General features: G+C 69.9%; 1 protein-coding gene across 1 annotated transcript; it reads left to right on the top strand.

Moving 5' to 3' along the window:
- The first annotated feature begins 587 nt into the window (after nt 1–587).
- Nucleotides 588–11704, top strand: GAS2L1 (growth arrest specific 2 like 1). Its single transcript, XM_059827895.1, is given in 7 exon segments — nt 588–608; nt 2046–2607; nt 2609–2701; nt 5458–5565; nt 5858–5954; nt 6303–6373; nt 10357–11704. Coding segments are annotated over 6 exon segments (2226 nt in total). The 5' UTR covers nt 588–608; nt 2046–2055; the 3' UTR covers nt 11662–11704.
- Nucleotides 11705–13254: the final 1550 nt, after the last annotated feature.

Raw genomic sequence — 13254 nt, 5'->3', positions numbered from 1 at the left:
AAATAAAATTCCCGCTGTTTATCCCCGTACCGCTGCTGACCTCTCCTGGGAGCACCCCTGGCCGGGGGGGGGGGGGACACCCCCACGCGGGATGGAGCGTCACGGGGGGGGGGTGGGGTGGGTGCTGGAGCTGCCCCAGCGCCCCCCCCGCCCCCGCGATCCGCACCCCCCCTGAGCTGCGGGGAGGGCCCGATCCTGTCCCCGCGTGTGTCCCCCGGTGCGGGGACGGGGAGGGGGGGGGGGTGTCCCCGGGGCGTGCGGGTCAAATCACACCGGGGGGGGGGCGGGGAATATGTGTCGCCGCCCCCCCCCCCCCGCGTCCGTGTCCCGCGTGTGGGCCCGTCCCCGCCCGCCGCTCCCTCCCGGCCCTCTCTGGGCCGCCTCCAACTTCCCGGCCCGGGCGCGGCGGCGGCGGCCGCTCTCCGCTCCGCTCCCTCCGGGCCCTCCGCTCCCGGCGGCGGATGGCGGCGGGGGCTGCGCGGGGCCGGGCGGCGGTGGCGGCGGTGGCGGCGGGGCCCCCCCGGGGCTCAGAGCCGCGGCCCGGCCCGGAGCGGGGAGCGGGCGGGCGGCGCGGCCCGGCCCGGCGGTAGCGGAGCGCGGAGCCGGCGGTGAGTGCGGCGGAGAGGGGCGGGGGGGGGGTCCCTCTCCCTGTGCCCCCCCCCCCCGCGTGTCCCCCCCCTGTGTCCCGTCCCCGCCTCCCCCCGCACAAGTCGGCATCTGCTTCGCAGGTGCTGACCCCCCCCTCCCCCCCCCCCGCAGACGCCCCCCCCCCGCAGAAAGACACCCCCCCCCCCCCCAAGGGACCCCCGGGTAGAAATATCCCCCCCCCGAGGAAAGGGGACCCCCCCCCGGCAGCATGGACACCCCCAGGGGAAGGGACCCCCCCCAGGGTGTGGGGCTGGGGGGGGCTGCAATGCGGGGGGGGGGGGGTCACTGGGGCGCCCCCCCAGCGGGGGGGGGGGGGGGTTCACCAGCTCTTGTACCCCCCCAGGTCAGGGAGGGTGGGGGGGGGGTCCTCAGGGTGCTGCCCCCCCCCATGGCTGAGCGCTGGGGCCCAACGCCCCCCCCCGCGGGGGACACTGGGGGGCGGTAGTGGGGCGGGGGGGGGTCTGCCTGCCCCTGGCGTGGGCCACCCCCTGCTGTCCCGGGGGTGTCACCTGCTCCCGGGGTGCTGACACCCACCGTGGTGACACCCACCGTGACTGGGCAGCTTTTGGGGTGGGGGGGGCTCTCTGCCACAGTCCCACAGTGGGGGGCCTGGTGGGGGGGGACATCGGTGACAAGGGACTTATTAATCTGGGGGGGCAGAGGGGACATGGGGCGGGTGGACATGGGGTGGGGGGACACAGGGTGGGGGGGACGTGGGGTGGGGAGACACAGGGTGGTGAGATGGGGTGGGGGGGGACATGGGGTGGGGGGGACATGAGGCAGGGAGACACAGGGTGGGGGGGGACACGGGGTGGGGGGGACACGGGATGGGGGGGTGACATGGGGCGGGGGGGACACAGGGTGGGAGGGACACGGGGTGGTGAGACAGGGTGGGGGGGACACGGGATGGGGGGACATGGGGTGGGGGGACATGGGGTGGTGAGATGGGGTGGGGGGGACACAGGGTGGGGAGACACAGTGTGGGGGGGACATGGGGGGGGGACACGGGGTGGGGGGGGACACGAGGTGGGGGGGGACACAGTGTGGGGGGGGACACGGGGGGGGGGGGGGACACACGAGGTGGGGGGGACACGGGGTGGGGGGACACAGGGTGGGGGGGACACGGGGCGGGGGGGGGACACGGGGTGCCGGTGCTGTGGGTGCTGGCAGGGGCCAGGCAGGTTGTGGAGATGGTGGTGTTCTCCCTCCTGCCCCCAGGGAAGGGATGGGGGAAACTGAGGCACACGGGGGTCCCCCATGCTGGGGGGTGACACACACCCCGGGTGGCCCAACCCCGCTTGGGGAGGAGCCGCTGGGGGCTGGGGGGGGGCCCTGGGGGGGGGTGCTGCCCACCCCACCCACCCCTACCAGCACCCATTGCCCCCCCCGCCCCGCAGGCAGCTCGCCATGGCCGACCCCAGCCACATCCAGTCGGCCGCTTCCAAGAGCATCCGTCCCTTCCGCTCCAGCGAGGAGTACCTGGAGGCCATGAAGGAGGACTTGGCCGAGTGGTTCAACACCCTCTACGACCTGGAGCTGCAGGCGGACACCTTCCTGGAGAGCCTGGAGACGGGCTGCCACCTCTGCCGCCACGCCAACAACGTCAACCGCATCGCCCTCGACTTCCAGCAGCGGCACCCCGAGGCGGCCGCCCGTATGCGCGTCCCCGGGACCGAGGTCGTCTTCCAGGCCAAGAACGTGGTGCCGGGTTCCTTCATCGCCCGGGATAACGTCTCCAACTTCATCCAGTGGTGCCGGCAGGACCTCGGCATCCAGGACGTCCTCATGTTCGAGACCAACGACTTGGTGCTGAAGAAGAACGAGAAGAACTTTGTCCTCTGCTTGTTGGAGGTGGCCAGGAGGGGCTCCAAGTTTGGCATGCTGGCCCCCATGCTGATCCAGATGGAGGAGGAGATCGAGGAGGAGATGAGGGACCAAACGGCCTATGGCGTGCCGGGGTGCGCGCCAGGAGAGCCGGGACCCCCAGGCGCCCGCCTACCCCGGCAGGGCCCGGCCCATCGCCCTCTGCGACCTGAAGAACCTGGACGAGCTGGTGAGCCGCGCTCCCCTGGGAGCCCCGTGCCTGGGCGAGGGCCGCGAGGGCCACCCAACGGGGTGCCCTATGGCCCTGAGAGGTCCCCCCCCGTCCCTATGGCCCTGGGAGGTCCTCTCTGGCCACCCAACAGGGTGCCCTATGGCCCTGGGAGGTCCTCTCTGGCCACCCAATGGGGTGCCCTATGGCCCCCAGGAGGTCCCCCCCGTCCCTATGGCCCTGGGAGGTCCTCTCTGGCCACCCAATGGGGTGCCCTATGGCCCCCAGGAGGTCCCCCCCGTCCCTATGGCCCCCGGGAGGTCCTCTCTGGCCACCCAACGATGCCCTATGGCCCTGGGAGGTCCTCTCTGGCCACCCAACGGGGTGCTCTATGGCCCCCGGGAGGTCCTCTCTGGCCACCCAACGGGGTGCTCTATGGCCCCCGGGAGGTCCTCTCTGGCCACCCAACGGGGTGCCCTATGGCCCTGGGAGGTCCTCTCTGGCCACCCAACGGGGTGCTCTATGGCCCCCGGGAGGTCCTGTTTGGCCACCCAATGGGGTGCCCTATGGCCCCCAGGAGGTCCCCCCCGTCCCTATGGCCCCCAGGAGGTCCTGTTTGGCCACCCAATGGGGTGCCCTATGGCCCCCGGGAGGTCTCCCCCGTCCCTATGGCCCCCGGGAGGTCCTCTCTGGCCACCCAACGGGGTGTCCTATGGCCCCCAGAAAGTCCCCCCCGTCCCTATGGCCCCAGGAGGTCCCCCCCATCCCTATGGCCCCCGGGAGGTCCTCTCTGGCCACCCAACGGGGTGCCCTATGGCCCCCGGAAGGTCCCCCCTGTCCCTGTGGCCCCGGGAGGTCCCCTCTACCCACCCAACCCGGCTCTCGGTGGCCCCTGGGAGGCCCTCGGCCGCCCAGCCAGGCCCCGGAGCCCCGCGGAGCCTCCTGACGTCAGGACGGGTTATTTCGGTGGCCGTGGCCATAATCACAGGGGGGGACACGGGTGTCACCTCCACCCCTGCCACTTCCTCCCTGCGGGGTGGGGGGGGGACACACACACAGCGGTCCCCATCCCGGGAACCTGCTCCTGCCCGGAGCTGGCCCTCCTCCCCGCAGCACCATGGGGCTGGTGTCCCCAGGGACAGACGGACGTGGGGACATCCCGGCTGCTCACGGCCATGATTTGGGGCATCAAGAAGGGGGGGGGGCCCTCCGCAAGCCGGGGTGCAGGGACCCCCCCCGGGGGCTGGGAGGCTCAGGAGGGATTAAAGGCAGGCCGGGTGCAGGATCCGGCCCGCGCGTGAGGCAGCGGATTAATACGGGGACAGGGGGGGGGACATGGGGGACACGGGGGGACGCGGGGGGGGGTCTGCCCTCCCCTGACTCCCTAAGCTCAAAGCCCTTTGTCAATTGAAACCCCGATTCCTCATTAAGTCCCGCAGCTGCCACGGGGCGGGGGGAGCATCCTGCACCCCCCCCTCCACCCGCTGCTGCTGCAAAGGGCCCCCCCCCTCCCTGCTGTTGCCCCCCCAAACCCCCCCAGCCCCCCTGGCCGGGCGCTGCCAACCCCGGCTGCAATTTTTCCGGGCTGCGTAATTCCTCGCCATCGGCTTTTATGGGCAGCGCTGGAGCCGGGGAGGAGCCTGACGGTGCCGGATCCGGCCCGACTGCTCCCCATGTTCCCCCCCACCCCGGGTCAGGACCCCCCCCTCAATGCAGCCCACACCCCCGTGCCTCAGTTTCCCCGGTTGGGGCTGACCTTGCCAGCCGGCTGCTGCCCCGGATGGGAAGCGGAGCGGCCGGATCCTGCCCTGGCTGGAGCCCTGCGGTGGGCAGGAAGGCAGAACTGCAAAAAAAAAAAAAAGAAAAAGAGGAATTATACAAAAAAACCCCCAAAAATTCAGGGGTGGGGGAGGCAGCAGGACTTGTCCCCCCCCTCCCACCCCGGGCCAGGGCAGGATGCGGCCGTGTCCCCGCGTGTCCCCGTGGCTCCCTGCCTAATCCCTGACGTCAGCGCCGGCCAGGCCGCGGGCAGGGCGGCCGCCCCAGAGCGGGCAGCTGGCCCCACGGGGATGGGGGGGGTCCCCGGGTCAGCCCCCCCAAATCCTCCCTTTGGCTTTGTATCGGCACCAGACGCTGAAGTTGGGGTTTTTTTGGGGGGACACACAAAAAAATGGGGCTTTAACCCTTTTCTGTTGGCGGAAAATGTGGGGTGCAGTGGGGCACTGGAGGTCCCTGCCCCATAGCGGGGGTGCTTGGCGGGGGGCAAATCCCCCGTGGTTTGGGGATTAGCAGGGCTGGGGGGCGTTCCTCCTCCTTCCCAGTTTCGGGGCGGCTCTGAGCTCCCCACACCTGGGGGTCCCAGAGTGGGTGGTGGGCTCCAGGGAGTGGGGCTGGCAGCAGCTGAAGCGAGTTGTGCCCGTTCTCAGCCTGCTCAGGGGTGGCCATGGGAAGCCCCCCCCACCCCCCACCCCGGGCTCCTCTCCCACGCTGTGTGGGTGCTATGGGTGGCCCCCACCGCCCGGGGCTGCAGCGGGACCCACCGGTTTGGGCTCCCACAGGAACCCACCCGGCTGCTCCTCGGCAGGGACGGGCAGCGCGCTGCCCACGGCCTGTCCCTCCCGCCGGGACACGCAGCGGCAGGAGGAGGGGAGCTGGCGGGCCGGCACCCAGCTGGCTCCCCACTCTCCGTGGGCTCTATACAGCGCGCACCTATCTATAGGGGCTGGCCCTATAGCTGGGGGTCGGCGCCCCACGGCCCCCTCTCCTTTCTGCCGCAGGTGCGGGAGATCCTGGGCTGCTGCTCCTGCCCCTCCCAGTTCCCCATGGTCAAGGTCTCCGAGGGTAAATACAAAGTGGGCGACTCCAGCACCCTCATCTTCGTCCGAGTAAGAGCCGCCGCCGCCGCCATCGCGCCTCTCACCCCACTGTCCCCCGCCCCACGCCGGGACCCCCCCTCAGTCCCCCTTCCCTCGCTCCTCGGTGCAGTGGGGACGTGTCCTGCGAGACCCCGTGGTGGGAGGGCGCCGAGCTGGATTTACTCCCCACAAACTGCCCCACATCTGGGACCGGGGGGGGGCTGTTCGCCCCGTTCCCCCCCACCCCCCCTCCAGGAGTGGTCCCTCTTTGGTCCCATCCAGGGGAGGGGGCAGGGCGGGCGGGGTGACCGGCTGTCCGCAGGTGCTGAGGAGCCACGTCATGGTGCGCGTCGGCGGCGGTTGGGACACACTGGAACATTACCTGGACAAGCACGACCCGTGCCGCTGCGCTTCCCTCTGTGAGTGCCCCCGGGGCCCAGGGACCCCCACCCAGCACCCCCAGCCCACCGCCGCACCCCCCCGCCCGGCCGGTGCCGCCCCACCTCACCACCTTCACCGCTCCTGTGGCTCTTCCCGGGGCTCCTTTCCCTGGGGCTGGGCTGCTCCGGGCGCTGATCCGGCTGAAACGGGAAAAGGAGCGGGGAGAAAAGGCAGGTTTCCAGCCAAATTAATTCCCGAGGTGATTAACCCCCAGCGTGGGAACCCCTGGCTGGAAAAGCCGGGTGCTGGCGCAACATGAGGTGGGTGGGGGGGTGTGGGTGACAAGGGATTGCCCCCCTCCAACCCCCCCATGTCTCTGTTTCCAGCGCACCGCCTGCCCCAGCCCCGCACCCCGGGCTTCTCCCCGCAAAAACCAGCTCCCAGCTGCTTCTCCCCCGCATCCCGCACCCGCAGCCCCAGCACCCCCCGCCGCCCCCGTGCGCCCGGCCCCACCGCGGCCGGGGGGGACAGCGGCCACGCCAGGACGGAGCGGGGCGGCCACCAGCCGAGGGGTGTTGGGGACACCGGCATCCCAAAGCCATCGGCCAGCGCCAAGCAGGAGGGTTTGCCCCCCCGGGGGGGGTCAGCCCCACTGCCCGGCTCTGCCAGCCCCTCAAGGAGCCCCGCTGAGCAGCGGGCGGCCAGCACGGCCAGGTAGGGCACCCATGGGTGCTGCCTGGGGGAGGGGGGAGGCACAACTGCCGTCACCAGGAGCCAGGGAAAGGACGTGCAGCCCAGCTGGGGAACACCCACCGGCCAGGCCCAGCCCCATGGCAGCCCCACGGCAAGGCCTCAGCCCCACGGCAGGGCCCAGCCCCATGGCAGGGCCTCAAGCCCCACAGTAGGCCTCAGCCTCATGGCAAGCTCCAGCCCCACGGCAAGGCCTCAGCCCCATGGCAAGGCCTCGGCCCCACGGCAAGGCCTCAAGCCCCACAGCAAGGCCTCGGCCCCATGGCAGGGCCCAGCCCCATGGCAAGGCCTCAAGCCCCACAGTAGGCCTCAGCCTCATGGCAAGCTCCAGCCCCACAGCAAGGCCTCAGCCCCATGGCAAGGCCTCAGCCCCACAGCAGGGCCCAACTCCACAGCAAGGCCTCAGCCCCATGGCAGGGCCCAGCCCCACGGCAGGGCCCAGCCCCACAGCAAGGCCTCAAGCCCCACGGCAAGGCCTCAGCCCCATGGCAGGGCCCAGCCCCACGGCAAGGCCTCAAGCCCCACAGTAGGCCTCAGCCTCATGGCAAGCTCTAGCCCCACGGCAAGGCCTGAGCCCCACGGCAAGGCCGAACTCCACAGCAAGGCTTCCGCCCCATGGCAAGGCCTCAGCCCTGTGCCAAGGCCTCAGCCTCATGGCAAGCTCCAGCCCCATGGCAAGGCCTCAGCCCCACGGCATTGTCCAACTCCACAGCAAGGCCTCAGCGCCACGGCAGGGCCCAACTCCACAGCAAGGCCTCGGCCCCATGGCAAGGCCTCGGCCCCACGGCAAGGCCTGAGCCCCATGGCAAGGCCTCAGCCCCATGGCAAGCTCCAGCCCCATGGCAGGGCCCAGCCCCACGGCAGGGCCCAGCCCCACAGCAAGGCCTCAAGCCCCACGGCAAGGCCTCAGCCCCACGGCAAGGCCTCAGCCCCATGGCAGGGCCCAGCCCCACGGCAAGGCCTCAAGCCCCACAGTAGGCCTCAGCCTCATGGCAAGCTCTAGCCCCACGGCAAGGCCTGAGCCCCACGGCAAGGCCGAACTCCACAGCAAGGCTTCCGCCCCATGGCAAGGCCTCAGCCCTGTGCCAAGGCCTCAGCCTCATGGCAAGCTCCAGCCCCACGGCAAGGCCTCAGCCCCACGGCATTGTCCAACTCCACAGCAAGGCCTCAGCGCCACGGCAGGGCCCAACTCCACAGCAAGGCCTCGGCCCCATGGCAAGGCCTCGGCCCCACGGCAAGGCCTGAGCCCCATGGCAAGGCCTCAGCCCCATGGCAAGCTCCAGCCCCATGGCAGGGCCCAGCCCCACGGCAGGGCCCAGCCCCACAGCAAGGCCTCAAGCCCCACGGCAAGGCCTCAGCCCCACGGCAAGGCCTCAGCCCCATGGCAGGGCCCAGCCCCACGGCAAGGCCTCAAGCCCCACAGTAGGCCTCAGCCTCATGGCAAGCTCTAGCCCCACGGCAAGGCCTGAGCCCCACGGCAAGGCCGAACTCCACAGCAAGGCTTCCGCCCCATGGCAAGGCCTCAGCCCTGTGCCAAGGCCTCAGCCTCATGGCAAGCTCCAGCCCCACGGCAAGGCCTCAGCCCCACGGCATTGTCCAACTCCACAGCAAGGCCTCAGCGCCACGGCAGGGCCCAACTCCACAGCAAGGCCTCGGCCCCATGGCAAGGCCTCGGCCCCACGGCAAGGCCTGAGCCCCATGGCAAGGCCTCAGCCCCATGGCAAGCTCCAGCCCCATGGCAGGGCCTCGGCCCTGTGCCAAGGCCTCAGCCCCACGGCAAGGCCTCAGCCCCATGGCAGACTCCAGACCCGTAGCAGGGCGGAGGCCCCGCCGTGGGGCTGGGCCCTGCCATGGGGCAGAGGCCTCCTCCCCGCGCAGGCCCAGCCCATCCCGCCCCACACCGCCCGGGCTCGGGGGGGTCGCGGCCGTGGGGTCTCTCCCCCCCCCCGCCTCCCCGCGGCCTCTTCCCGCCGTTGCCAGCGCGCAGGCGCAGTGCGCACGGCGTGGGGCGGGGCGGGGCCTGGTGTAGCCACGCCCCTGTACGGTGATTGGCAGGCAGGGCGAGCTGCCCCTGGCGGGAAGGGGCGTGCGGGGGGGGGCAATGGGGGGGCAGTGGGGGGGGCAGTGGGGGGGGCAATGCGGACAACTGGGGGGCAATGGGGTGTGCAATGGGGTGCAATGGAAGTGCAATGGGGGGGTGCAATGGGGGGTGCAATGGGGGGGTATATGGGGGGCAATGGGGAGTACAATGGGGGGGCAATGGGGGGGCAATGCGGACAATTGGGGGGCAATGGGGTGCAATGGAGGGGGGCAATGGGGGGTGCAATGCAGACAGTTGGGGTGCAATGGGAGTGCAATGGGGGGTGCAATGGGGGGGTGCAATGGGGGATATATGGGGGTGCAATGGGGGGCAATGGGGGGGTGCAATGTGGACAATTGGGGGGGCAATGGGGTGTGCAATGGGGTGTGCAATGGGGGGTATATGGGGGTGCAATGGGGAGTGCAATGGGGGGGTGCAATGGGGGGATGCAGTGTGGACAATGGGGGTGCAATGGGGGGTGCAATGTAGACAATTGGGGTGCAATGGGGTGTGCAAGTGGGGGTGTAATGGGGGGTATATGGGGGGGCAATGGGGGGGTGCAATGTGGACAATTGGGGGGGGCAATGGGGTGTGCAATGGGGTGTGCAATGGGGGGTATATGGGGGTGCAATGGGGAGTGCAATGGGGGGGTGCAATGGGGGGATGCAGTGTGGACAATGGGGGTGCAATGGGGGGTGCAATGTAGACAATTGGGGTGCAATGGGGTGTGCAAGTGGGGGTGTAATGGGGGGTATATGGGGGGGCAATGGGGGGGGTGCAATGTGGACAATTGGGGGGGCAATGGGGTGTATATGGGGGCGCAATGGGGAGTGCAATGGGGAGTGCAATGGGGGTGCAATGGGGAGTGCAATGGGGGGGCAATGTGGACAATTGGGGTGCAATGGGGGGCAATGGGAGTGCAATGGGGGGGCAATGTGGACAATTGGGGTGCAATGGGGGTGCAATGGGAAGTGCAGTGGGGGGGCAATGGGAGTGCAATGGGGGTGCAATGGGGGGTGCAATGGGGGGGTGCAATGTGGACAATTGGGGTGCAATGGGAGTGCAATGGGGAGTGCAATGGGGGAGCAATGGGAGTGCAATGGGGGTGCAATGGGGAGTGCAATGGGGGGTGCAATGGGGGGGCAATGTGGACAATTGGGGTGCAATGGGGGTGCAATGGGGAGTGCAATGGGGGAGCAATGGGAGTGCAATGGGGGTGCAATGGGGAGTGCAATGGGGGGGGCAATGGGAGTGCAATGGGGGGGTGCAATGTGGACAATTGGGGTGCAATGGGGGTGCAATGGGGAGTGCAATGGGGGGGCAATGTGGACAATTGGGGTGCAATGGGGAGTGCAATGGGGGGTGCAATGGGGGGGTGCAATGTGGACAATTGGGGTGCAATGGGGAGTGCAATGGGGGAGCAATGGGAGTGCAATGGGGGGGCAATGGGAGTGCAATGGGGGGGCAATGCGGACAATTGGGGTGCAATGGGGGTGCAATGGGGAGTGCAATGGGAGGCAATGGAAGTGCAATGGGAGGCAATGGAAGTGCAATGGGGGGCAATGGGGGGGGCAATGGGGGTTGAAACGGGGCTTGCACTGCCCCTCCAGCCCCCCCGACCCTCTTCCCGGTGCCCCCCCAGGCCCCGCGACGCCGCTCCCACCCGCTCCCGCCGCTGCTCGGGCGACAGCGACTCCTCGGCCTCCTCCGCGCAGAGCGGCCCCCCGGGCCCGCGGGATGGGGGCACCCCCCGCCGCCGAGACCCCAACCGGGGGGTCCCCCCGCCGCCGCCGCCGCCCCGCGACGCCGCCCCCTCCCCGGGCGGACGAACGGCTCCGGAGGAGCGCGGCCGCTCGCGGGTGCCCAACGGGCCTGGCCGGGCCCTGCCGCGTGCCCGCAGCCATGGCCGCCCCGGCCCCCAGCCCCTGCTGCTCATCAGCCGCCGGCGGGACGGGCAGCACTCCTGGGCGCGGGCCCAGACCCCCTCCCGGCCCAGCAGCCCTCCCCGCAGCCGGACCCCTTCCCGCCCGGCCGCCCGCAGCCCCGCGCCCGCCCCACGCCGCTCCTCGCTGGAGGAAGGGGTTGGGGGGCAGCGGGTCGGGGGGCCCGGGGAGGCCCCGCATGGCGGCGGGGCCGGGGAGGCCTTGCAGCGGGAGCTGGAGGAGCTGGCACGGCGGTTGCGGGCCCCGCTGCGGCTGGAGCCCGGCCAGGAGCAGCAGCTCTTCCGCCGGCTGGAGGAGGAGTTCTTGGCCAACACGCGGATGATGGCGGAGCTGGAGGACGGGGAGACCCCCTCCGCGTCCCCGCTGCCCCCCGCCACCGCCGCCGACTCGGCCTACTGCTCCTCCAGCTCCTCCTCGTCCTCCCTCAACGTCTTCGGCAAGCACGGCCTCCCCGCCGAGGACGGCCGGCGGAGCGGGAATGGGGCCGGCCCCCCACCGCCGCCGGCGGCCCCCGAAATGGCGGATGCGGGGCGCCGGCCGGCCCTCTCCAGCTCCTCCGACGAGAGCAGCTGCTTCCCGGCCTCCTGGGACGCCCGGGAGCCGCGGGGGTGCCCCGAGTCCGACACCGACTGGGCGCCGGGGGAGGACGAGCTGCCGGAGACGGAGGAGGCCCCCGCCATGGCGGACGGAGCCCCGGGAGTGCCGGGGGTCCCCGAGCCGGTGCCTTCCTTCCCAGCGCCGTCCCCGCGCCCCCAGGCCAAGCCCCGGCTGGACACGCAGCCCCACAAGAAGCCCTCCAGGATCCCCACCCCGCGGGGCTCTGGGGGGGCCCCTCCCCGGCCCCCCACCGGCAGCCCCAAGCCTGGGGAGCACAAGGCCTGGGGGGCTCTGCAGAGCGTCCTCTCCTCCTTCCTGGAGCCTTCCTGGCTCCCGCGGGAGCGGGAGGCGCTGGACGAGGACGCTTGGCCGTGAGACGCCCGGCTCGGTGGCCACGGGTGGGGAGAAGCCGCCGGCACCCCCCCCGGCCACCCCCGGGGAGACGGTGGAGCTGCTGCTGGTGATGGCACCCGCATGGCATGGCCCCGGCCGGGCGACGGCCACGGACCCGGGGTGGCCGGGGAGCCGGGACTCCTTCGCTTGGTGACTGTTGGCAGTTGGGGTTGGGCTTTGCCGGGGCGCCCCCGGCCCCGGCCGGGAGCAAAGGGCCCCGGCTGTGCCCCAGTCCCCGTGGGGAGCAGCTCCATGGGCGGGCGGCCACGGTGTGGCCACAGAGGGGGTGGCCGGAGCCGAGAGCGGTGTCCCAGGCGCCTGGGAACGGGGCTGGAAAGCCAACGGCTCTTCTCATCTTTGGCTCTTCTCTTCTCATCTTTGGCTCTTCTCATCTTTTTGTCTCTTCTCTTCTCTTCCGATCTTTGTCTCTTCTCATCTTTGTCTCTTCCCTTCTCATCTTTTTGTCTCTTCTCATCTTTTTGTCTCTTCTCTTTCAATCTTTGTCTCTTCTCTTTCAATCTTTGTCTCTTCTCATCTTCCCCTCTCCTCCTCCTTCTTCTCTTGTCATCCTCTCTTCTTGGCCACCTCCTCCTCTTGATGGCTTCTTTTCATGTCATGTTCTCTTCTTCTCCCCCTTCTCTTCTTGGCCTTCTCCTCTTGTCATCTTCTCCTCTTGATGGCTTCTTTTCATGTCATGTTCTCCTCTTCTTCTCCCCCTTCTCTTCTTGGCCTTCTCCTCTTGTCATCTTCTCCTCTTCGTGGCTTCTTTTCATGTCATGTTCTCCTCTTCTTCTCCCCCTTCTCTTCTTGGCCTTCGCCTCTTGTCATCTTCTCCTCTTCATGTCATCTCCTCTTCATGTCCCCGTTCTCCTCCTTCTCCTCCTCCTCTTTTCGGCCGCCTTCATGTCATGTTCTACTCTTCTTGGTGTTCTCTTCTTCTCCTCATTCTTCTTTTCTCATCTCTCATCTCTTCCTCCTCTCTCCACATCTGAGATGACTCGGGGACATGCACCTCGTTGTCACAACCTGTATTTCGGGGTGGGGTGGGGTCGCTCGTTCCTCCCCAGCACCCATCAGCCCCCGGCCGGCCGCAGCCGTGTCCGTAGCGTGTGTCGATGTCCCTCAGGCGGGACGGGGCTGTGCGCGGAGCCCCCTGCCCCGGGCCCCCACCCCTCCGGCCCCGCATGTCCCCCCAAGCCAGTAAAGACCAACGGAGCTGAACCCACCGTGTCCGGTCGTCTGTCCGGGGCGGGGAGCACGACCTTCCGGGGGGTTTGGGACTCACTGAGGGGCAGCCAGTGGCGAGGAGGAGGGATGTGAGACCCCCCCAAGCCCAAGGGAGGAGAAAAAGGACCCCAGGAGGGGCAGGAGCAGTGGAGAGAAGAGCTGGGGTGAGAGTCAGCCCCAATATTCCGCACCCCATTGTGGCCATGGGGACCCCTCAGCTGCATCTGGGACCCCTCCAGGTCCCCAAAGCCCTCTTCGGCACCCCACGGCCGAGAGCCTCCACCCGAGAGCTGCTCGCCCCAGGGGCACGGCCGTGCTCTGCCGCTGCCCAGGGTGGGCAAGGGCTGG

The sequence above is a fragment of the Gavia stellata genome, chromosome 21 (genome assembly GCF_030936135.1).
Source record: "Gavia stellata isolate bGavSte3 chromosome 21, bGavSte3.hap2, whole genome shotgun sequence".
NCBI lineage: Eukaryota > Metazoa > Chordata > Aves > Gaviiformes > Gaviidae > Gavia > Gavia stellata.
This window is presented reverse-complemented; position numbering and strand designations above follow the sequence as displayed.